Source organism: Zootoca vivipara, chromosome 6 (assembly GCF_963506605.1).
Source record: "Zootoca vivipara chromosome 6, rZooViv1.1, whole genome shotgun sequence".
NCBI classification, from domain to species: Eukaryota; Metazoa; Chordata; class Lepidosauria; order Squamata; family Lacertidae; genus Zootoca; species Zootoca vivipara.
In genome coordinates, this window is record NC_083281.1 from 19645691 (window position 1) to 19670221 (window position 24531).

General features: G+C 43.6%; 1 protein-coding gene across 1 annotated transcript in view; it reads left to right on the forward strand.

Annotated features, from left to right (window-relative positions):
- The window catches only part of ARHGAP35 (Rho GTPase activating protein 35), a 101139-nt gene that overhangs the window by 59797 nt on the left and 16811 nt on the right, over nt 1–24531 (forward strand). Inside the window, exon 3 of the mRNA XM_035120790.2 lies at nt 164–308. Within this exon, the coding sequence (XP_034976681.1) occupies nt 164–308 (145 nt within the window). The remainder of the gene's footprint in view (nt 1–163; nt 309–24531) is intronic.

The window sequence follows — 24531 nt, forward strand, 5'->3', positions numbered from 1 at the left end:
CAGCTTGTTTTTGACTAACAAGTTGTGTCTTTTATCGTCCCAGTTTCTTATATTATTGACCTCTTGGTTACTTAGGTAAAGCCTCATTAAACCCATTGCTTCATTATTTATTGTATAACGTATGTTTCCAACAATATTAACTCTGGTAAATTCTTCTCTACAGAAACCAAAGCCTAAGCCTCGGCCATCTATCACAAAAGCTACATGGGAGAGCAACTATTTCGGGGTGCCTTTGTCCACTGTAGTGACACCAGAGAAGCCCATTCCCATTTTTATTGAGAGATGCATTGAATACATTGAAGCAACAGGTAAGATCTTTGTAGCAAGACATGTTGTTGTTAGTTTATTTCAATGCCACTTCTCATCAACGAAAGCCCCTTGGTTGGTTCAGAAAGAGTATATGGCTCCATTTGCATTTTGTGGGTGGGTGGGCAAAGGTGGGAAACTTACAGTTTAGTAGCTATGAAAGCTCTTGCATGTACCTTAGTTTAGCAGTGTAGCATGTGTGCCTTTGGTCAAACTTTATTGAAGATCATTGATAAAATGTCACTTCAGTTGTGCATTGAATTCTGGGTAAAATGAGCCAGCAATGGATTTCATAGAAAAATGTGGTGGCAGCAATTGATTGCTTTTAAGAACAAAAATAAGCTCCAAATATTATTTATACTAAACACATTCTAAACACCATTTTCTCTTATCTGTATTGGTTTTAAAAGAATTAAAAGGGAATGTTCTACAAACAGATTAGCATCTCCAGAGAAGTGAAACAGTTTATTGTTTCAACAGTATTTGAAGGATATGCCTGCTGTGCTTTGGAGACTTTTAACTTAATGTCGTTTATGCTTGAGCAGTATATAGATGTATTGCATGCTGTTTTATTTTATTTCCTGTTATACCGAGGTACCAGAAAGTTTAGTAGTAGTAGTAGTAGTAGTAGTAGTAGTAGTTATAATAATAATAATAATTTATTATTTATACCCTGCCCATCTGGCTGGGTTTCCCCAGCCACCCTGGGTGGCTTCCAGTAGAATATAAAAACATAATAAAATGTCAAATGTTAAAAGTAACTTGAATTTGCCTGTAGTGGTATTTATCAGGTGTAAAGTATTCCTATTTGATGCTTCTGCATTGCTCTGACAAGATGAATCCCTTCCCACAATGAAGGGCTGCTGTTACTCTGTTGTACTATCAGAACATTTTCAGCTAAAGCAGAGAGCAGCTGTCTTTTGCAGTTCAGCAAGTGGAGAAGGCTTTAAGGGCCTTCATTTTCTTGCTGTGTCTGTAAAATTCCTATACTGTACAGTGGTACCCCGCAAGGCAATTTTTTTGAAGACTCGCAAAACGAAGTCGCCTATGGCCGTGCTTCGCAAGACGAAGCAGCCTCGCGACGGGAAGGGAAGTTGCTGCCGCTTACCTTTAGGACTCCGCTGTCGCGGGCGGGGGTGACGTCCACGGCCGCTGCTTCTGCCTCCTGCTACGGCCTTGCCCTCCTCGGCAGCCATGCCGGCCTCCGCGGCTCCTCCCTGGTGGACTGGCGGGATCCAGCAGGAGCAGCAGCGGGGCTCGCCAGGCAACCCTTGACGGGAACAGCGGCAGCACCTGAAGGAGCGGAGGCTGCGGCGGGAGGAGACCCCTGGCCCTCCTGCTTCCCCCTCCCCAGAACCTTAAAGACTTCCGGCCGTGGCGGGTGATTCGGCGCCCTTTTTTGTGCTTTTTTTTGCCCATAGGAGCGCATTAATTAAATTTCAGTGCATTCCTATGGGAAACCATGCTTCGCAAGACGAAATTATCGCAACACGAAATGACTTGTGGAACGAACTAATTTCGTCTTGTGAGGTACCACTGCATCTCAGAAGATGATGGTGCAGTTTTGGTAGCTCCATTTTGCTTCCTGCACTAATACTTTGAATGCAATATTTCACTCCCAATATTTATTTTCACTCCTCATTTGATTTTTTAGCTCCTTTAAATAATTTGAGAGAGTGCTTGGTTTTTGCTTTGAAATAGTGTGTATGTGCAAAAGCATTATGATTTGGTTTTAGGGTACTTGGAAATAAGTCACTGCAGAGTGAAATTGGTGCATTCTATTCTTTACTATTCTAATGAGAGAATAGACTTTCCTTTTGCCTTTGCAATCAGCTCATGTTACTGCAGATAGGAGCAGAGCTTGGGCAGAGTCCAAGATGCACCTGTCCTGTTAGGTGCAACTTCAGAGCAATGACTGAAAAGCCTTGACTACAAGACATATTTATTCTTACTCAAGATTTTACTACACAAAGAATCTGCCATTTCTCTACCTGAAATGAATACTGCAGCTTTATTGAAAGTTCTCGTGCCTTAGGGTTGAGCTGCAAATGACTCATCTGAGTGGAAAACCTGTCCTATGTGTAAACTTCTTTAGTATTTTTTAACAATGCCAACTTCCCAGAAGTAGATTCAGATGAAATTAGTAAAGTGCTGATTTGTGGTACTGTTCATACTAATATGAGTTATACCAAAGACCTGATATACCTATTAATGGAAATCTCATATACTCCTAGTGAACTTGGTTCTCAGAGTGTATGGATCATTGTGAAGCCATCTATGCACTCAAGGAGGGACTCAGGTTTGCAGAAATACAAAAAATATTGGGGCTGACTTGGAGAGAAAACATAAAATGGGGGTGGAGTGGGGAGGAAAGGTGGGGACTGGAATGGAGTACCCTGGAAAAAGGACATGAATCTTGGAACATGAGTTCTCCAAACATTTTGTTTTGGGTCCTGGAGCTTGTTTGCACAATCAGATATCAGACATACTTTGGGATTTCTGTCCTGAATTAGCACCCTTGTTAACATAGGGCAAATCTCTAGTTTTTTGCTTCCTCCATTTCTCAGGCTTTCAGAGTCACTGGGGTAGTTGTGTGGTTGTTTGGAATTGTAGACTGTGTTCCCTTCTGAATAATTGTGATAATGAATATGTTTGCATACTAAAAACTAAGTCAGGAGTTCCTAATTGGCCAGAGGCATTTCTGCTTTGCTTGTGCCTGACTGAATCCTTTAATAGCCGAAGATAACAGAACAAAATAAGGGGGTTTATAATTCCTTGTCTTGGATTCTCACAATAGATAACAGTGCATCATTAGAGTGAAACAAGTAAGCTTTATTATACCATATCTTAACCTCAACACCCAACCAGAGAGATCCTAGCATTTCGTTTTCAAAAATTAGCCGAGGAAGGGCTGTAACAAACAAATCTGCATCTGAAGGGAGTTTCCCTATGAATTTGGACAGGCTACCAAGCTTTCATGCTGTTGATCTTGGTTCTTAGGTGGTGTTAAGAGGATGTGCTCTTACTGGTCTTCAGCAGTCACAAAGAAAACTAGGAAACAAGTCCTAAGCTATAATATAATTTCGTAAAAAAAACCAGAAGGATTTGTCCATATTGCTACTAAATTAATCATTGACTAAATATGCTTTGCAGTTGCCATGTTTGTGGGTTTCTGTCCTGCTGGTGTAACTGACTGCTTTGTGGTGAAAATGAAGAGATTAATAATGGATTTAAAGGGCCATGGTTCAGTGGCAGAGCATCTGCCTTGCATTCTATCTTCAAGTAGGGATGTGAAAGTCCCTCGTATGAAACCTTGGAGAGCCCCTGCCACACAGTGTAGACAGTGCTAAGATGGAAGGACCAGTTGTCTGACTCTGTACCAGGCAGCTTCAGTCCTATCAATCATTACTAAATATATAAAAGTTCAGCTGTGAATATTGGTAAAAGTTAGGGGAGAGGAAGGGGCTGGGGAACTCATACTCTCTACACATATGCAACTGGCCTGGCTGTCTCATTACTTATATGCTGCTTGGGTGCTGTGCTTGAGACTTAAAAAAGAGAGTGGAGTTAAGCTGCAAGCAGGTACCATCCACCAGTTGCACAGATCAGCGGACTAGCCCTGCTCTGTTGCTTTTCCCATTAGCCAAGTACAGACACCTCTCCCTCCCTGGAGGAGCTCTTACGTTCTTTATTTACAAAGGCAGGGATTTCTGGGCCCTCCTTTTTTGTCCCATGTGCCAGCTGTCACACTGGTCCTTTTAATCAGAAGAAGTATGAACTACACCATACATAACATGATTTTCACCCAGGGAAGGTGAAAAGCATGCCCATTCACAGGCAGCTTGGACAGCATTAAAGTGTTCCTACCCAGCCTCCAAACAGAGGCTGTATGGTGTGGGACACGGCCTTTTATAGCATCTCCTAAGTCCCAGTCTCACAAGGCTGGTAGCAGGCATTCTCATTTGGTCTTGCAATGGCCATGAAATGCTGGCCACCCCAAGACCATACCGGCCCAACATCAGACACTAGCGCTCAGACACTACAGCAGTCCACCTCTTCACTGCTTCCTGCATTTTGGGGAGGGGGAAGGTGTCTTGTGAGATCAGAAAGATGATTCCACATTGCATGTAAAGCTGTTCCCTTCAGCTGCTTTTAACATATTTGGTGGTAATGTATTCAGACAGTGCTGTATAAATAGCTATGAGAACACGATTTTTTTTTTTAGTGCTTCCGTATCTTGTAGTCCCAGCGGGGTGAAATACCCTGTGGATAGCACCACTGTTCTCAGTGCAGACTTCCAAGTGCTGCAATATTCTCCTTTAATCCTGGCTGTGTAGAAATAGAGACCCACCTTTGAAAGTTTGCATTATCAGGACCTCATCCAAGGCTGAAAGACAACTGGATTAGAGTGGGGTATGGAGAAAATGACCTGAATTCTTCTTATTTGAGGAAGTGAGTTTCAGATTGCTTGGTACCACCCTTGTGCTTGGCTGAACAAATATTTCAGATTCCTTGTTGTCAACATATTATTTGAAGAAGCACAGGCTTCTGGTTGCCTGGGATTTTCCTGACAAGCCCAGGAGCAGGGAGCAAACAAGGCTCATAATCCAGGTCCATGGATCTGTACTGGTAACAATACTAAGCATTTAACATTGCATTCCATGGTGCTTCACTTTATTATCTCATTCTAACCCTGAGAGGTTGGCCAGGAGAATCTTTCAGATGGGTATGTATGTGAGACAAAGGACAGTGGCTTGCCTAAGGAAAGCATCATAGAACTTTGGCTTCAAGGCCCCCACCCTCTGGCTACAAACAACCCAGCCTCCTATGCCAAGACAGGATCTGTGAAGAAAAGGAAGTTCTAAAATTAGACGCTTTGGGTTGATGCTGTAACAGGGCACCCACTTGCAGGTGGGTGGGTAAGTTTATGCAGTGGTCCAATCAAGATAATCCTTGTCTTCTGTCTGACTCCAAAGCCATCCAGATTTGCCTCCACCACGAAAGCTTTCATGTGGGTTGCCAAGGTAGTGTTGTGTACATACCTGGGGTTTTGTGGCAGGAAAGATGACACATCTATATTCTAACCTTGCTGCTTGGTAACATAATTAGCTATTGCATGCTTTTAATTGTACATCTTCAGACACTTTCATTTTTGTTGCTAGGACAGTGCTTTTTTATACTAGGGCAGAGGTTTTCAACCTTTTTGAGTCCACGGCTCCCTTGACCAACTACATTCTTTCTGCAGCACCCCTGTAGGGCTCAGAAGCCCAGTTATGTCACCCCCTGCCTGCAGAGCTGGCAGTTTCTCACCCTTTTTTGAACACCCTCCCTTGTGGAGTGTTCGCTCAGCCTCCTCTCCTCTCCCCTCTCATTGGGAGTCCTCTGGACAGCTGCTGCCCCTGGTCTCTGGGCTGTCCCCCCGCCCCGCCCCAAGGAGAGGTGCCTCCTCACCCTGCCCCACAGGGGCCTGGGATTGGTCTGTCCTCAACAGCAAGGGCAAGCAGACTGGCTCCCTCCCTCACCCGCTTACTTGCTTACTCCGAGGCCGCTTCAGCTCCTGGCAACCAGACCCAGAGGCAGCATTTGCCTGGGGAGCTTATAGCCAGGGCTGCTGCAACAAACAGCTGTGCAAACCTTTGGGAGACAGAGATGTGAGAGGGCATCGGAGGAGGGAGGGAAGGGACAGAGGCCAATGTTGCCCATGACACCCCTGGCCATCATTCAAGGCATCCCAGGATGCCATGACACACCGGTTGAAAACCACTGTACTAGGGGAATCCTTCAGATGAATTTGTTTGCTTTTGCAGGGGATTCTAGGCCATGATCTAGGCTTGCTTTCTGTTCTAATGGGGCTTTGCCATCACTGTGCATGAATGTGATCCAGAACACACCTAATATTCTCCTACAGCTACATGTTGTAGAGAAAGATCAGCAGTGATACACAAGCTAGTTTTCAGGGAATCCTGTCTACCATTGCTGATTTCCACCTGAGAGAACCCTAATAAGACTGCATGAAGCCTTAGAGTTATCCAGAACACTGACTGAAAACCAGTAAACAAAATTAAAAGCCAGGATTTGAAAGGGTGGTTGTGGCACAGCGGTTAAAATATTAGGTTTGCATCAGGGAGCCTAGCTTCAGTTTCCTTTTCAGCCATGAAACTCACTGGGAGACCTTGGGCTAGTCACAAATTCTCTGCTTAACCTACTTCAAAGGGTTATAGTGAAGAGATTGGTAGGTGGGTAGAGAGAAATAAATACGTTGCCTTAAGTTCCTTGGAGGAGCATAAATTATGATATCAATAATGCGTAATCTTATTGAACCTGTATCATGAGTCCAGTGGATAAAAAGTGGAATCCTAGTTTTCGGTGATGGCTTAAACCTAATTCACTAGTTTAAAAACCTACCTCATCTAAATGATAGTCTTCCAAACGTCGCTCCTCATCAGCTCACCTCTTTGCTGCATCAATAATTGACATAATGTGCCTGACTGTAGAAGTTCAAACAGAATATGGATTATTTTTATACCTGGAAGCAATGGTAGGTGAAATTGGATAACATCTGTGGACTGTTTTAATATTTAATTATTTTCCAGGTTGATCTTGGAGTCTTAAAAGAAATCCTTGCATATGTGTGTCCCCCTAGGATGAATGCTCTGTGAACCTTGGGGCTAAAACTGCAAAGTATACTTTTTAAGTGAGAGATCTGCTCTCTCCATCACAACAAAAATGAGAAGAGTCTTGTTAGCTACTATGTGGACTAAACTGCTCCCTTAGCCTTCTAGCCTGGTTCCCCCACTTCCTCCTTATAAGGAGGGGTCTTGGCTCTGGTTTCATATTGTGGTATGAGTGGCATTCGCTTGTGGCTTCATGTGGTCACTTGTTGAAACAGTTCATTCTTCGGTGGTTGGAGTTCTGCTTTGTTAACCCACCAAACTACAAGCAAAGTTCTTGATCATGACTAATAACCTAGAAGTTTTTTGTGGGGATGAAGCATCAGCAGGCATTCTTGTTAGGGCAGCATTACAGCACATAGAATCATTTATTTTAACGTGCAAGCTTCAGTCCATCAAGATGTCACTGGCAAAAGATACAGAGCATCTTTGTTCCCCAGAAATAGGCATTTCACAGCGGAAGTTAAAACCTGAAGTTGCAGATAAATGGCTGCTTCAAATCAGATTGTGTGTGTCGCTTATAGTTCTCATTTTATCCTCTGTTATTTTCTGTTGTGGCTGAAAAGTTGGGCTTTTAAAATTTTATATATTGGTAGTTGAGATGCCTTTTTCTTGGCCACACTGATTTGGTAAAACAGCTGAAGGCTTTTGAGTGAGCACATGAATTTATCACTTTTAATTTTCTATACCCTGTGGAAGTTTCTCTTCTGAAAAACATTTCTCCCTGCAGATCGATAGACCTTTAGAAAGCAGATTGGCAGCGGAGCCTCTGAACCCAATTTATTCTCTGGGAAATTTGATTTATTCTCAGACATGGTTAGCTGCCTTGTGGCATGTAGCAGTGCTAAGGAAAAGTTCTGAATGGAGAGAGTAATCAAGAATGGCTACTGGTCCCCGATGGTAAAGTATTGCTGGGCATAAAATCTAAGGTCCCAAGGAAGTAACGGTTTTGAAATTGGATCACAGTCCTAGCTTCCTGTTTTTTCACTAGCAGGTTTTCCTTGAAATTTAATAACTGAATGACAGGTCACAAAAATAGCCTGAGTCACTGCAAGATTTTCATCCTTTGTTTACATTTGTAACCAACATTTTCTGCAGACTGGAATTTATGTTTGGATAAGCCAGGGGTGCACAACTTGCACCCCTCCAGATGTTTCTGGACTACAACTCCCATCAGCCCAGCCAGCATAGCCAGTAATCGGGGATGATGGGAGTTGTAGTCCAGAAACATCCAGAGAGCCGCAGGTTGTGCACCCCTGCAAATGCAATTCTACAAACCTTGTGTATTTAAGATGCTTCTATGTGAACCAGAATTACCCTCATCTTTTTTATTATTTCTTTTATTTTTTGTAAATAGCATGGCATATTTGAGCAGATTCTGGTCTGGAAGCACTCCTCTCCCCCCAACTCCAAAATGAACTGACCTGGAACAGATTTTTGTAATTCTCCTCCTGCCTCCAATGAATTTATGAATGCCTGCTGTATGAGGGGGAAAGTTACCGTATGTTGAAAGCCCTCTTCCTTCCCACCCATTCATCTAAACCTTGATTCCTACAGAAGCAAAGTGTGTCTCCTATCCTCACTTAGTCCAATGTTCCCTCTTGCGTTATACCCTTAATACTAACTTTCATTTGTTACTTGGGTTTAGTCAGACGTGACGTTTATAAACTGGATGGTTGTGCATGTGCTCCTATTCCGAACGCATCTAAACTGTGGATGAGGCAGCCTATGGTTCATTTGGATGCTTTTTCGGTTCTACCTCAGGCCGGGGTGTGTGGGTGGGTCATATGTGGACCTCCAGGCCTCTGTCTAGTCCTTGGGACTTACACCCCATCATCCGTCACCAGCCTTACTTCATACTCCCCTTCAGCGTTTTTACCTACCGGTAGCTATAATATCATATGCAAATGCGAACCATTAATGCCTCTTGCTTTTCTGGATGGAGAATAGAGGTGTGGGTATAGAAAGTAGCCTGCTGTACCATGATGAGTGTTACACTCAATTCTCCACTAGTTTTGCCTTAGTGCTCCCCACTCTGAGAATGTGGTTGCTGGACGGGAATGCGGCCCTCTGCTGTAAAGGGTACCCCACCCATCTTAAGACAGAGAACCTTGCAAAACGTCTCTTGGTAATAAATGCTAAACAGGTAATAACTTTGCTTGAAATACAGAAAACAATTTAGAAATTTACGTTTAATATATTAGCACACTTTCAGATTTGGACTGAATTAGTGTGGGCCATTTGGTTCATACACACAGACTTGGTGCTGCCTTAAGTTTTGAATGCCAGAAGACTGCATTGAAGGTGCAGAATAATTTTATGCTGCTTGGCAATTCCTGCTTTTTCCTAAATCAGCATCCCTTTCTCTGTTAATATGCAATACTCAGTTATGGTGCTAACATTATCAGCATGTATGTATTCTAAAAACAGTGTGGTAATTTGAGAGTACAGTGGTACCTCTGAATACACACACCCCTGGTTGTGTATCCTTCAGGATGCAAACACGGCAAACCTGGAAGCATTTTTCTGGGTTTTGCCGCACATGCATAGAAGTTCTCTACCGTGCCGCATGCATGTGCAGAACAGGCACCTCCGGTTGCGAATTCTTCGGGATCTGATTGGAGCTCTGGAACAGATCCCGTGCGCAACTGGAGGTACCACTGTATTACCCCTAATCATGAACTTCAGTATCTCTTAGGGTGTTTCCAGCAACAAACATGAGCCCGTATCCAAACAGCTGTGCAATCAGTTTCATGTGCCTAGAGGACTTTCGACTTCTGTCTCTGAACATCAGTCGTGTGTGCCACATGACAAAGCACCTTATTGATTTTGAAGCAAAATTTCTAATGCAGTTTGATATGGCTGTGAGAAACTGTCTGCTTCTCAGAAGAAAGAAAGAAGCTCTTGGGTTCCAACTATATGTTGTTGCTTTTCCTTAGCTTGCATCAAGCGAGTTTGAATAAGTAGGGGGCTGGTCTTGACATAAGTAGCTAAGATTTTGGGGCTGTGTTCTTGTTTCAGTACATCATGAATGAGTGTAATATAATGCCTGGTTGGACCCTGTAGATCAGGGGTGTCAAACTCAAATTCATCGGGGGCCGCATCAGCAGTTTGGTCAAAGGGCCGGTTGTATCTGTAGGACTATGTGTCCACTCTTTATTCTCATAAATTATTGTCACTGCATTCAATTATTACTGTTTTTTGTAATAATGTAAGTAATAATTAGCTCTGAAAGCAGAAACATAGTCAGAATAATGGCAAGTAGATATTCAAATGTACAATTATTGTAAAATTTATTGAAAAATGATTTTTGGTAACTGCACTAGGTGGTGGAGGCTCGCTAGGGTTTCATGCAGGACCTTTGCAGAGCTACTAGTACCTGGAGATGCTGGGGTCCTTCTGCATGCAGGACAGATGTTCTGCCAGTGAGACACCACCCTTCACCAAAGGGACTGGCTGAGGTTGACTCACTGAAGCTGCTCTCCTGGTTCCAGGGTTTAAGGGCCAGAAGTATAAAGCAGCATCCTATGTTTCTGAGGAGAGGGAGAGGGAGGGGAGGGGAGGGGAGGGGAGGGAGAAAGAAAGAAAGAAAGAAAGAAAGAAAGAAAGAAAGAAAGAGAAAAGAGGGAGTGGGAGGGAGAGAGGAAGGAAAGGGGAGAGAAAGAAGAGTAGGAAATAAGGAAGGGAATAAAGAAGGAAAGAAAAAGAAGGAGAGAAGACGGAAAGGGAGAAAGAAGGAAGGAAGTAGAGGGAACGAAAGAATAAGAATGAGGGAGAGGAAGAAAGTTGAGAAGGAAGGAAGGAAGGAAGGAAGGAAGGAAGGAAGGAAGGAAGGAAGGAAGGAAGGAAGGAAGAAAAGAGGGAGCAGGAGGGAGAGAGGAAGGAAAGAGGTGAAAGAAAGAAGAGTAGGAAAGAAGGAATAAAGAAGGAAAGAAAAAGAAAGAGGGAGAGAAGACAGAGATAAAGAAGGAAGGAAGGAGAGGGAAAGAAAGAATAAGAACGAGAGAGAGGAAGAAAGAAAGGGAAGGGGGGGTCGCCGCCTTGATTCAGTGCCAGAAAAGAGCGCGAAGGGACCCAGGGGCAAAAAGCATTTCCCCGGCCCCAGCTGTTTGTCAGCGCTTTGTTGGCGCGGCGCTTCAGCAGCAAGGTCCCACTGCTGGGTCCCGCTGGCTGGGGCGCTCGGCGGGCCACATGACGAGGTCTGGCGGGCCGGATTTGGCCCCCGGGCCTTGTGTTTGACACCCGTGCTGTAGATCCACAGCTGCAGAGTTTGATACTTGAACAGCTGTGTGTGCGTGGAAAGCTCTGTGGAAGGTGCTGGACAGGTACTTTATTACCTAATAGCTTAAGAATTTCTTTATGCTGTTCTCAATAGGGTTTAAAAAGAATCATAGGAATCTTAACTTCATCCTTCAAACCCCAGACACCCCTTTTAAGTGTTTTGTGATGAGGTAGTGGTTGTGAAAATGTAGGCAGGTTCTGCTTTGAGGGTCAGATTTATTGCCCATATCCCACATTTCCTCCTTGAGGGAAACGCAAAGTAGCTAACAGAAAAACAGAAAACGAATTTACACAAAACATAAGAATGAAAGTCAGTTTGTCAAAGCATAAAAATATAAGGAAAGTCAAATCTCAATTGATGTCAAAAAATCCAACAAATCTGTCCAATTTCTAGCAGGAGTTGATTCAACAAAAAAGGTCCTCCTTCTGTTCTTAATATCACCACCCCATGTCCCCATACTTGGTCTCATTTGTATGGTGGTGGGAGCTCTCTGGTATTCTTCTGATCATGTGACAAATCACAGAGGTCTTTCCCACCTGATCAGCACCCCAATCCTCTCTCCTGGCTGCTACACCTCCTTCAGGCAACAGTGTTTTGACACTGCCTTCAACTTCAAGGACAGTGGCAAGCCCTTTTCCTGCTACTCATGCCAACTCCTAACACTATAGTGGTGGGTACCTCACAGTGTAGCACTTGGTGGGCTTCCCCCCCCCCCAACTGATGAAATTGGTTAAAAAAAACCAAACAAACACAGTAACTCTCCTTGGGCAAACAGGCATGTCTTCAGATGCCGTGTTTCTCCGAAAATAAGACATCGTCTTATATTTATTTTTCCTAAAGAAAAACAAAAGAACCACTATGTCTTATTTTCAGGGATGTCTTATTTTTCCCCCTCCTCCTGCCGCGGTCGGCATTGCTGCTGCGCCTATCACTACAGGTATGTCTTATTTTCAGGGTATGGCTTATATTCCTTGAATGCTTAAAAATCTTGCTATGGCTTATTTTATGACTACTTCTTAAAATAGGGGAAACAGGGTAGGTCACAAATCAATGTGAATGTATCGACAATCACATGTCAAAAAAATCCTGAGCCAATAATTGTTTTTCCGCTGGGGAGCTAAGCTTGGCTAGTCTGCCCCTGAACTGTCTTCCCTAAAAGAAAATCTGCACTACTTCTTAACACTATAAACCCCTTTAATCGGTGTATTACAAGTGTGTTGCACTATATGATATGTCTAAAACTTGGCATTCATTTTTAGTTTTAAATATTTCTATCCCACCTTTTAAAAAGCATAAAAAACTCAAGGTGATTATCAATATATAAAATAATATAACCCTATTAAAGAATGGTAGTAAGGGAGAGAAACGGCCAAAAAAAGAACCATTAAAAAATTTATATTTGGAAAACAAAAATTCCTGAGAATATTAAAATTTATTACCACAGTAGCATGCATTTGAGGATAAGCAACTTTCCATTCCACTTAGTGAGGTCGTCTTCATGACCTGGGTTACCTTTAGAGCAGTAGCCGCCCATGCTACGTGGCTTCCAGTACCTGCCATGACACTTGCAAAACGTCTCAGTAAATATCCCCTCCAAAATACACAATGCACCAGGAACAGGCCCCCCCCTGCTCAGTTCTTACTTGAACTGGATCAGCCTCTCCTACATTGAACATGCCGACATTGCATTGGATGGCAGGATTGAATCCCTACCCTTCCATACATTTTGAACAGTGTAGAGATGTAAATAACTTTATCACTGTGAGTAAAGGGTGGTAGTGGCTGATGTCGGTGCCTTTTCCCACATTGACGGCTTGTTTTAGGGGGTGGGATATGTCTGCAGCCTTCTTTTGTCCTGCCTCTTTTTCTGCTTTTATTTGCGGTAACCATTTGGTCATGCCCCCACCCCGCCCCAAGCCATTTTGTGCCTAGCATTTACAGGACTTTCTCAAAATTCCAAATGTGTCCATTGGCACAAAGTTTGGCAACCCGGCTGTAGACCAGCGAAGTATTGGCCTGGTGACTTCCATAATGAAAATGCAGGTCTCAAAAGACAAACAGAAAAGCCCAATAACAAAAATAGCACTATCAGACCTCTGCAAACAAGGTTTCGGACAGTTGATAGGAAATGGAAGGAGGGAACTGAGCAGATGGTTTCTATTTCCACAGCCACCAGCTGAAAGAATGTGCACAAGTAGGCAGATAAGTAACCGGACAGCATAATTTAGGCTATAGATGAAGACTTTAAAGTGAAGACAAATAATTGGTTCACTGTCCAAGGGTTATCAAGGCCCATTTTGAATTAGATTGTTTCATGGTCATAGCAATCCTATATATTCTTATTGAACTCAAGTGGATCCTTTTGTAGCAATATCCACACATGATGGGGAGGGGTCTCAACAGGACAGAACCTGAAGTTTGCATAAAAACACCCAAGGGATTGGGGGGTGGGTGCTAAATGGGTATAAAATGCTAACAGTTGGAGATGGAAGATCTGGGGGTGCTGAGAGGGGAATGCGACCAACTCTACTGGAAAATAATACGGCTGACTGGCTGAAATCCTTAACAGGAGTGTTCTACACTGAAACATTTTGTTGAATGTCCCACTTGCTAAGTACCTGTGTAAGGCTTTCAGCTGGAAAATGAGTTCCGTATTTGTGTGTGTGCTTTGAGATTTCTGCCTGGGGCCTATTTGACCAGAATTTATTGTGAATTGCTCTGATTCCAAGAGTCTGTTCAAGCAGTAACTGGTTAGGGTAATTGAGCCAGTTCTTTGGCTGTGTTCAAATAAATAACTCCAGCTGTCCAAGAAAGATTGTTTTTAAACTGGGATATTCCTAGAGGTTGCCCAGGCTGCTGTGCAACTCTTGCCTTGGCCAGCAATCACACCAGCCTAATGGATGGGCAAGGAAGAGGCTGAATTATAACATCATGATAACTTTGCAAACTCATATGTACGCTGGATTCTTTAAGAGATTTCTGCAGGATCTTTAGGAAAGGAAGGAACTCAGTAGTTGATGGATCTCTTGCTGCTAGAGATAACTGGTGAAGTCCTTCAGATTCAGGCCCAAAAATGAGTTTCAGGGGCTTGGTGTAATGCTCACTTCAAAGGAGAGGTAAGTACTAAAAGCTCCCAGATTCTTCTCTAACCACCCACATTGTTAGACCCAAAATGGCTCAAAGCAGGGGGACAGGGGCAAATAGCACCCAGAATTGAAGGCCTTGGAACAGGCGGCTGAAAAGCAGTGGGTTGTTGTTTGCACTCCACCCAGTCTTTCTGGATGCCTTTCTCCAATGATAAGCAATAAGATTATATTAAAACGCTGCCTGCACATCCATACGCCCATGGTGGTGGAGATAAAACCTGCATGAGATCCTTGAGGATGGAAGAGTCCCCTACTGGAGGTAGTTTTTTCCAAGTTGTACTCTTGTACACAAATCAGTGAATGCTATCTCAGTTTTTAGGGGTTTGGGAAATTGTTAGTGAAAATGGGTTTTGGGTAAAACAGCTTCACTTGTCTTTGATCCAACCCAAAGTGCTTCACTTTGGGGAAGGAGGTGATTGGGTGGAAGATGCTCACCTATCTCTGCTTGGCAGGGGGATGGACTGGATGGCCCTTGTGGTCTCTTCCAACTCTATGATTCAAAGTTTCATGACATCTCAAAATCAGTCTTGATGGAACCGTACAGAAGTTGTACCCGATCCTTGTAATAGGTAGAAGTTCTGTTTTAGTCAAGTTGATTGCTTGCTTTAAGTAGATTTAAAGGCAGAAAATAGGAAACTTGGGCACTTATTGTGCATGTTATCTGGCAGCGACCCTCCTTGGTTTCCCCTGTATGAGACATTTTAATTGGAGATGTGGGGATCTTCTGCAAGCAGAGCGAGTACTTCACTATTGATCTAAGGCCTCTTCCCTGATGTACAGTCCAGATGTTCCACCAGTACCGTTGACAAATGATTTTCCTGTGCCAATTTAGCATCTCTAGTCTCACTCTAGTTTAATGTAGCCAGAATCTGTTTTAGTTCTTAAGCCAGGATTAATCTTCATCCATCCCATCTTGTAAATGGATGAAATGGTAAGTAATATTGCAGACTGTTGCTGTTTCCTTGGTGTGTGTTGGAAATGAGTTAAGCTTGATGTTGGCTCCATTTAGTGCTACTTAATGTGATAGCCATGGTCAATTTTGACTGGGTTAAACGAAGAAAACAGTAAGGTGTATTTCAAGGCAATATCTACCTGTAGAGTGGGAAACTATTAAAAACAGCTAAAAATAGGTCTTATTTGTAGTGCCAAGCTTAGGGATAAGAAAATGAATGGCTTGGGACTACTAAAAATGTGGCTTGCAATGCTGTGAGCTCATGCTCCATCTCCCTTCTCCCCCACACATACAAATTACAGTCTCCCTTCTGTCATTTGATTATTGTTATGTTGGCTTTGGCAGAAACACGATTGAAGCTAACCAGGATTGTCCTCGAAATGGTTTGATGGTTTGAATTGGGCTTGCAAACTATGGTTCTTAAAGCAGTCTTTGTTATCTGTAGCCATGTTCAGCCCAACACCTTCCCCCCGTATGTACATCTATATGTGTATCTCCTATTTTTCAATGTAAGATTACAAATTCCAAGTAAAGGATTAGGAGTGCCTGGCGTGCTATGGTCCATGGGGTCACGAAGAGTCGGACACGACTAAACGACTAAACAACAACAACAGGAGAGCTCAGTGGTTGAAGTAGTGTGTGTGTGTGTGTGTGTGTGTGTGTAACTATCTATTTGCTCTAACACTACCATGAATCTAAACAGTAGAACTAACTGTTTATAAACAAGATAGCAGTAAACTTTTGGGTTATTTCTGTGATGTGCTTCTTTGCTTTTGATCAGCCCCTGAAGCCACCTGCAGCTCCTCTGGAAGGTGATCCTGGAACTGCCAGGGGCTAAAAGAGTCTGCCATATACAACCCCAAGAGATCATCTTCTTCTTCTTCTTCTTCTTCTTCTTCTTCTTCTTCTTCTTCTTCTTCTTCTTCTTCTTCTTCTTCTTCTTCTTCTTCTTCTTCTTCTTCTTCTTCTTCTTCCCAGGGGTCTCAGTGCAGTTCACAGAATAACATCAAAATATAAAACCACAAAATACCTACGGTAATAAAAATAAAAACAACCCAATAACCCCCCAACCATATTTTTAAAGGGCATAGGATGTAAATCGGATCAACCAAAGACCTGGTTAAAAAGGAACTACATCCAAGAGTATTAAAAGAACTGGCAGAGGTGATTTCAGAACCACTGGCAATAATCTTTGAGAATTCCTGGAGAACAGGCGAAGTTCCAGCAGACTGGAGGAGGGCAAATGTTGTCCCTATTTTCAAAAAGGGGAAAAGAGAGGACCCAAACAATTACCGCCCAGTCAGCCTGACATCAATACCAGGAAAGATACTAGAGCAGATCATTAAGCAAACAGTCTGTGAGCACCTAGAAAGAAACTCTGTGATCACTAAAAGTCAGCATGGGTTTCTGAAAAATAAGTCATGTCAGACTAATCTGATCTCATTTTTTGACAGAATTACAAGCCTGGTAGATGAAGGGAATGCTGTGGATGTAGCCTATCTTGATTTCAGCAAGGCCTTTGACAAGGTGCCCCATGATATTCTTGTAAAGAAGCTGGTAAAATGTGGGCTAGACAATGCTACCATACAGTGGATTTGTAACTGGCTTACTGACCGAACCCAAAGGGTGCTCATCAATGGCTCCTCCTCATCCTGGAGAGTAGTGACTACTGGGGTGCCACAGGGTTCTGTCTTGGGCCCAGTCTTATTCAACATCTTTATCAATGACTTGGATGATGGGATTGAGGGCATCCTGAGCAAGTTTGCAGACGACACCAAATTGGGAGCGGTGGCTAATACCCCAGAGGACAGGATCACACTTCAAAATGACCTTAACAGATTAGACAACTGGGCCAAAGCAAACAAGATGAATTTTAACAAGGAGAAATGTAAAGTACTACACTTGGGCAAAAAAAAATGAAAGGCACAAATACAGGATGGGTGACACCTGGCTTGAGAGCAGTACATGTGAAAAGGATCTAGGAGTCTTGGTAGACCACAAACTTGACATGAGTCAGCAGTGTGATGCAGCAGCTTAAAAAGCCAATGCAATTCTGGGCTGCATCAATAGGAGTATAACATCTAGATCTAGGGAAGTAATAGTACCACTGTATTCTGCTCTGGTCAGACCTCACCTGGAGTACTGTGTCCAGTTCTGGGCACCACAGTTCAAGGATACTGACAAGCTTGAACGTGTCCAGAAGAGAGCAACCAAAATGGTCAAAGGCCTGGAAACGATGCCTTATGAGGAACGGCTTAGGGAGCTGGGTATGTTTAGCCTGGAGAAGAGAAGGTTAAGGGGTGATATGATAGCCATGTTCAAATATATGAAAGGATGTCATACGGAGGAGGGAGAAAGATTGTTTTCTGCTGCTCCAGAGAAGCGGACACAGAGCAATGGATTCAAACTTCAAGAAAGAAGATTCCACCTAAACATTAGGAAGAACTTCCTGACAGTAAGAGCTGTTCGGCAGTGGAATTTGCTACCAAGGAGTGTAGTGGAGTCTCCTTTTCTGGAGGTCTTTAAGCAGAGGCTTGACAGGCATATGTCAAGAATGCTTTGATGGTGTTTCCTGCTTGGCAGGGGGTTGGACTGGATGGCCCTTGTGGTCTCTTCCAACTCTATGATTCTATTCAACTCCAGGCACGCCTGGAAGAAGCGGACCATTTGGATCCCTTCCAGTCAGGATTCAGGCCTCATCATGGGACTGAAACTGCCTTGGTCGCACTGGTCGATGATCTCCGGCGGGCTAGGGACAAAGGTAAGAGCTGTTTCCTTGTTCTGCTGGATCTCTCAGCGGCTTTTGACACCATCGACCATAACATCCTTCTGGACCGTCTAGAGGGCTTGGGAGCTGGGGGCACTGTCATGCAGTGGTTCCGCTCCTTCCTCCTGGGCCGTGTTCAGAAAGTGGTGGTGGGGGATGAGTGTTCAGACCCCTGGGCGCTCACTTGTGGGGTGCCTCAGGGTTCTGTCCTCTCCCCCATGCTTTTTAACATCTATATGCAGCCACTGGGAGAGATCATCAGGGGGTTTGGGCTGGGTGTCCATCAGTATGCTGATGATACCCAGCTCTACCTCTCTTTTAAATCAGAACCAGTGAAGGCGGTGAAGGTCCTGTGTGAGTGCTTGGAGGCGGTTGGAGGATGGATGGCGGCTAACAGATTGAGATTGAATCCTGACAAGACAGAAGTACTGTTTGTGGGGGACAGGAGGCGGGCGGGTGTGGAGGACTCCCTGGTCCTGAATGGGGTAACTGTGCCCCTGAAAGACCAGGTGCGCAGCCTGGGAGTCATTTTAGACTCACAGCTGTCCATGGAGGCACAGGTCAACTCCGTGTCCAGGGCAGCTGTTTATCAGCTCCATCTGGTACGCAGGCTGAGTCCCTACCTGCCCAGTGACTGTCTCTCCAGAGTGGTGCATGCTCTAGTTATCTCTCGCTTGGACTACTGCAATGCGCTCTACGTGGGGCTACCTTTGAAGGTGACCCGGAAACTACAACTAATCCAGAATGCGGCAGCTAGACTGGTGACTGGGAGCGGCCGCCGAGATCACATAACACCGGTCCTAAAAGACCTACATTGGCTCCCAGTACGTTTCCGAGCACAATTCAAAGTGTTGGTGTTGACCTTTAAAGCCCTAAACGGCCTCGGTCCGGTATACCTGAAGGAGCGTCTCCACCCCCATCGTTCTGCCCGGACACTGAGGTCCAGCTCCGAGGGCCTTCTGGCGGTTCCCTCATTACGAGAAGCCAAGTTACAGGGAACCAGGCAGAGGGCCTTCTCGGTAGTGGCACCCACCCTGTGGAATGCCCTCCCACTAGAGGTCAAAGAGAACAATTACCAGACCTTTAGAAGGCATCTCAAGGCAGCCCTGTTTAGGGAAGCTTTTAATGTTTGATGGATTTCTGTATTTTATAATTTCTGTTTTTTTTTGGAAGCCGCCCAGAGTGGCTGGGGGAACCCGGCCAGATGGGCGGGGTATAAATAATAAATTATTGAGGCTTCCGGATTCAGCGCCAGAGGCTTCCGGATTCAGCGCCAGCGTCGATCGGCGGGGTTTCGTCTCGTCTCCGAGACGGCCCGTCTCTGCTAGGAGTGGGGAGGGCAGCGAGAGCAACGCTGCGCCCCTTAGAACCTCGGGAAGGGCGTCCCGAGGGCAATTTGCTCGGCACAGACCCAATCCGGACTCCCCAACTCTTCGGTTAGCTCTAATAAGAGCTCCGGAGCGAGGAGGGTAGAAGTCGCGGGGGCCATTTTGAGCGGCAACGTTATTCTAGCAGGGAGAAGCTTCAAGCCGAAGGCGGAGAGCGCTGGATTCTTCCGAAAATAAAACGATTGGAAAAGACTGTAAGTAACCTCACGATTTGGATTATAAAACAATTTGGTCTGGGAGAGAGGGGAGAAAAGAGGAAGCCACCCCCCCCCACGGCAACAAAGAGACAGTAAATAGAAACCCGAAGCCATAAACAGAAGATTTGTAATTCAAAAGGATCCCTCAAAGGCATCAAAGAGAATATCCCCTTTGATGCAGGGTGAAAAGGGGAGAGAGACTGTGGTTTATGACTGCCCTGCAGCAATGAGGTAAAGCCTAAGAAAAACCTTTCTTTCCCTCGGGAGCCGGCAGCCTAGGCAATTCAGTGAGTTGATCAGGATTTATAAGTCAATTTTTACTTCACTTTGTATTTCTGGACTTTGTGGAATTTCTTTTTTGGCTTAAGTGCTTGTGAAATGTGAGTTCGAACTTTATTGTTAACAAGACTTGAAGAATGCAGCCAGCTTGTTAAAATGGAGTCGAGAAAATAAACTGTGATCATATTCCACCCCACGTGATAAGTTTTGACCTTGGCAGGACTGAAATATGTCAACAAAAAAGTGTTCCCCTGAGTTCCAGCGGTCTGTTTTGACCTTAATGTGGGAAACAAGAATAGAGTTATGTCAAGAGGAGACACGACGACAGGAGTTACAGCAGAAATTTCAGGAGGTGATGGCGGAATATGATTTTCTAGGAGATGAAGCTTTTGACACTGAAAAAGAGCAATGTGAGAATGACAATGATGGGGAAGGAAAAGATGAAGATGAGGACTGTGATGATTCAACACAAAATGAAACACACCATGAAAAAAATGATGACTCTACTCTACAAAAAGTTGGATGGAGTGCCCTGTCTTTGAGGGGGGCACGATTGGTATTATTGGAACTCCAGAACGCCCACAGGGAAGAAGGAAAAAATATGCAGAGAAGAGAAGAAATTCAGGGGTCCTGTATGGTGACCTGGATGGCAAGAGACTGTAAACAGGGGGTGGGGTGAAGGGAAAGTGATGTTGTGATTATAAGGATGGATTAACAGGTTTATAACTGGTCTGCTGATTTTGGAATTTGCTGGATTGGGGGGGGTGGAGCCGGTAATCGGGGATGTAAGGTTAAATTGAGAATAGTTATAGATTTAAAAGTGAATGGATTTTGGAAAATGTGAAAATATGGAGGCTTATAGAGGGAGAAAAAAAAAATTAGGCACGGGAAGAGAAAATGGGAGTTTGAATTTTCAGTGATTTGAATATTAGATGAAAATGTTAACAATTGATTTATAAGTTGTATAAGATACAAAGGTGTATTTTTATAAAGTAAGAAACTGTTGCAGATGATAAAAAAGGGATGAAAACCGGGGAAGGGGGGGAGGGGAAGCCCATAAAATATGGTTTTTCAACTATGAATGCAAGAAAAATTTTTCTGTTTTGTATTGTTTTTTTCTTTTTCTTTTTTTTCTTCGCCCTTTCTTTTTCCCCTTTTTTTCCTATTTCTATTTTTCTCTTTTTTTGGTATAACAATAGATGGTTGGATGGATGTCCTCCTGCGTACTGCCCTGGTTTGCTGGAGCTCCCTGGTGGCAGGGGGGGGCTTTGGGGTCAGGGGAGGGGGAGGAGGACAGAAATCCAAGCATAAAATGGACCATTTCTGACTGTTCACAAACATGGGATACTTCTGTGGCAGGGGAGGACCCATGTGGGTGGGTAGGAAGGAGGTGGAAAAGGGGTTTAAGTATGTACCGTTTTTTTGTTTTTTTGTATTTTGTAAAATTAATAAAAAGTATGTTTAAAAAAAAAAATAAATAATAAATTATTATTATTATTATTATGAATGTTTTTGCCAGGCACCTAAAGGTGTATAATGAAGGCGCCAGGCGAACTTCCTTGGCGATAGCATTCCACAGACAGGGAGCCACTGCAGAGAAGGCCCCGTTCTTGTGTTGCCACCCTCTGGACCTCTTGCGGAGGAGGTACATGAAGGAGGGCCTCAGAAGATGATCTCAGGGTTAGGGTAGGTTCATAAGGAAAGAGGCAGTCCTTGAGGCATTGCAGTCCTGAGCTGTTTAAGGCTTTATAGGTCAAAACCTATACAGTGGTACCTTGGTTTACAACCACAATCCATTCCGGAGGTCCGTTTGTAAACCAAAACAGCTTGTAACTCAAGGCGCGTTTTCACCAATGGGGCCTCCCAAAAAAAATTGTTCATAATCGGAAAAAAAAGGTTGTAATCCAAAAAAAAAAAAGGTTGCAAACCAGGACACGCACTTCTGGGCTTGATGTGTTTGTAATCCAAAACATATGCAAACCAAAACGTATGCAAACCCAAGGTACAACTGTATATAAGAAGTGTGTGTGAGAAGAATGTGAATGAATGGTAGATAAAAGCTTTGTGTGGATTTTCATTGTAAAGCTCTTGAGAGTTAGTGTGTCAGGGCTTGTGGAATGTTGGACTGCAGAAACCTACTTCCATATCCCTGCTTGCCCACTAAACTCACTGGGTGACCTTGAGCCAGAATATCTCTTGGCCTAACAAACGTGGAAGTGGCTGTGAAGAAAATTGAGCAAGGACGGGGAAGAGCCATATACATTGACTTGTGCCCTATCAAAGAATTGTGGGATATAAACATAATGAGCTCCTTTGGGAGTTGATCTTGACTCTAAAAGCGAAATATACATATAAGACAATATAATTGCTAGTGTTATTGGCTCCCAGTTGATTGCTTTGAATCCTGGGTGGTGATGGTGAGGGGCTTGTGCTGTACATAATAGTTATGCATCTAGATGCTGAGTATTGCAGGGGGAAAGCATTTGTGAAATCATCAGAGCATCATCAAAATGTAAATTCAAAATGGGGTTTGGCTTGGAAAGCCTTTCCTACTTGTTAGCTGGCTGGGAATAGGGAACTACTAAATTGGCAAAAGTCCCCCAGTGGCTCTTATCGTTCCTGAAGTTACTTTTTTATGCGTTTGCAATTATGCTTTTTGCCAGCCAGTGACATTTGTCTTGCTTTATCCAAGTACTTTGATACGTTGGGACAAGAGAAACCGTAGTTCTGATGGCTGATTTATACACATCAGCAGAACTATCAGGAGGAGTCTTTGTCACCAGAAAGTTGAAAAGGAGCTGGCAGCTCCATGAGGCCCCATCAAATATCTGCATGCTGTTGTAATTTACTTGGAATGCATTTTTGCAGAAACAGATACGGTGACATGGATCTTTTTATTAAGGGAAATGTGTGCTTTATATGTATATATTTTTAAAAGCCTTACTGAAAAACCAAAATCTTTTTGAACCAACCCCCACTCCCACCCCCCGCCACTGTTATGGGAATCCCCAAATCTGTGACTGAAATTATACAAATAAGACAACAGGACCACTGTTTTGGTTGTTTTTGGTGCAAAATATATCACTTCGTTTGGAGCTCTGTTTGGAGTAAGGAAGGATAACAAGTGTGGGGTATTGCAGACAGACAGTTGGTGCATTGGGAAAGAGATGAAGAGTGAAGACTTGGTGAGTTGCTGAGAACCAATCACACCAAGGAAAGTGTTTTCCAAGGGAGCGCCCCCCCCAGTGCTATCACAAATGCCTTATACCAGGAGAGCTCCCTGTTTCAATATAATAGAGGGGGGAGTTGGGAGGTGATTGAATTTTGACTTGGTTTCTATTCCTTTATTGTAGGTTGCTTTGAGGGCCCTGCGGGCCAAAAAATGGCCTGCATATTACATAAAATGCTCAGCAGGTACCCTCTCATTTATTGGCTGTGATTCCAATAAACACTTGTCAGATTGCTTAAGAAGATGTGTGGGAATGAGTGGTTCTTGCTTATATTGGCTGCTGGGTACACAGGCTTATTCTGGGACCCCTTTCTACTTTGTTATTCTTAGAAAATAATTAACTTTATTAGAACAAAAAAGATACCTTAATCATCGACAGGTGATGCTATTTTTTTAAATTAACCGTTACAATGGAACAATAAAATTCAACTTTTGAACGATGCTAGGTAAGGTTTCTATAGAGGTAGATGCTTCACTGAACAATCCTTATCTTTGTCTTTTATCCTGAAACACCAAAGTCAGCATACAGGTGAACAGTTTAATGCTGCCATTTTTTCTTTTCTTTGTTGGAGTTATTGAATCATTCTTATTATAATTGGTTTGTATTCTATTATATTTGTTTTATATTTTTAATGATGTAAACCACGCTGGAGCTTATTGATCAAGGGTGGTATACAAAGCTAATAAACAAAATCTAAAGCAGAAAATTGTGTCCCCTTTTGGAGAAGCCTATAGTTACAGCAAGTGGGCAATAGAAGAAGCTTTCCATGCTCATTGACTTTCCCTCAACTGCTTCAGGGCTGAGGGGCAAGCTTCCTTCACTTGTGTCCTTGGACACCATGTTGCAATGAAATAGTTGAGCTGCCACCTTAAACAATGGCATGATTGACTTTATGGGATGCAGTGTGGCCAGTGTCAATGGTCAGTGTGCCAGTCCTATTTGTACTCCTGCATATTAACATGCCATTTCCAAACTTAAATCACAATCTCCACGTGCTTCCTACTCCATTTTGCTGTCAAAAGAGGCACAAAAGAATCTTAAGAAATAATTACGTCAAGTGATGTTCCAGGTGTGGTGAGAGATTTCCACTTTCCTTTCCTCCTAAACCTAAGAATGTTATGGCGCAGCTGGCTGTGTACAAAATGACTCCATAAATTAGAAGAGCTGCAGCATCTGGTCCTTAGGCCTGCGCCTCTCAAGACTGTCACATCAGACCACATAGATAACGTGTCTGCTGGTGGTGAAAGCCAGTGGCTTACTGCCAGCAAGACACACTTCCTGGTTACAGAGATTTCTATTGCCAGTTACCCAGT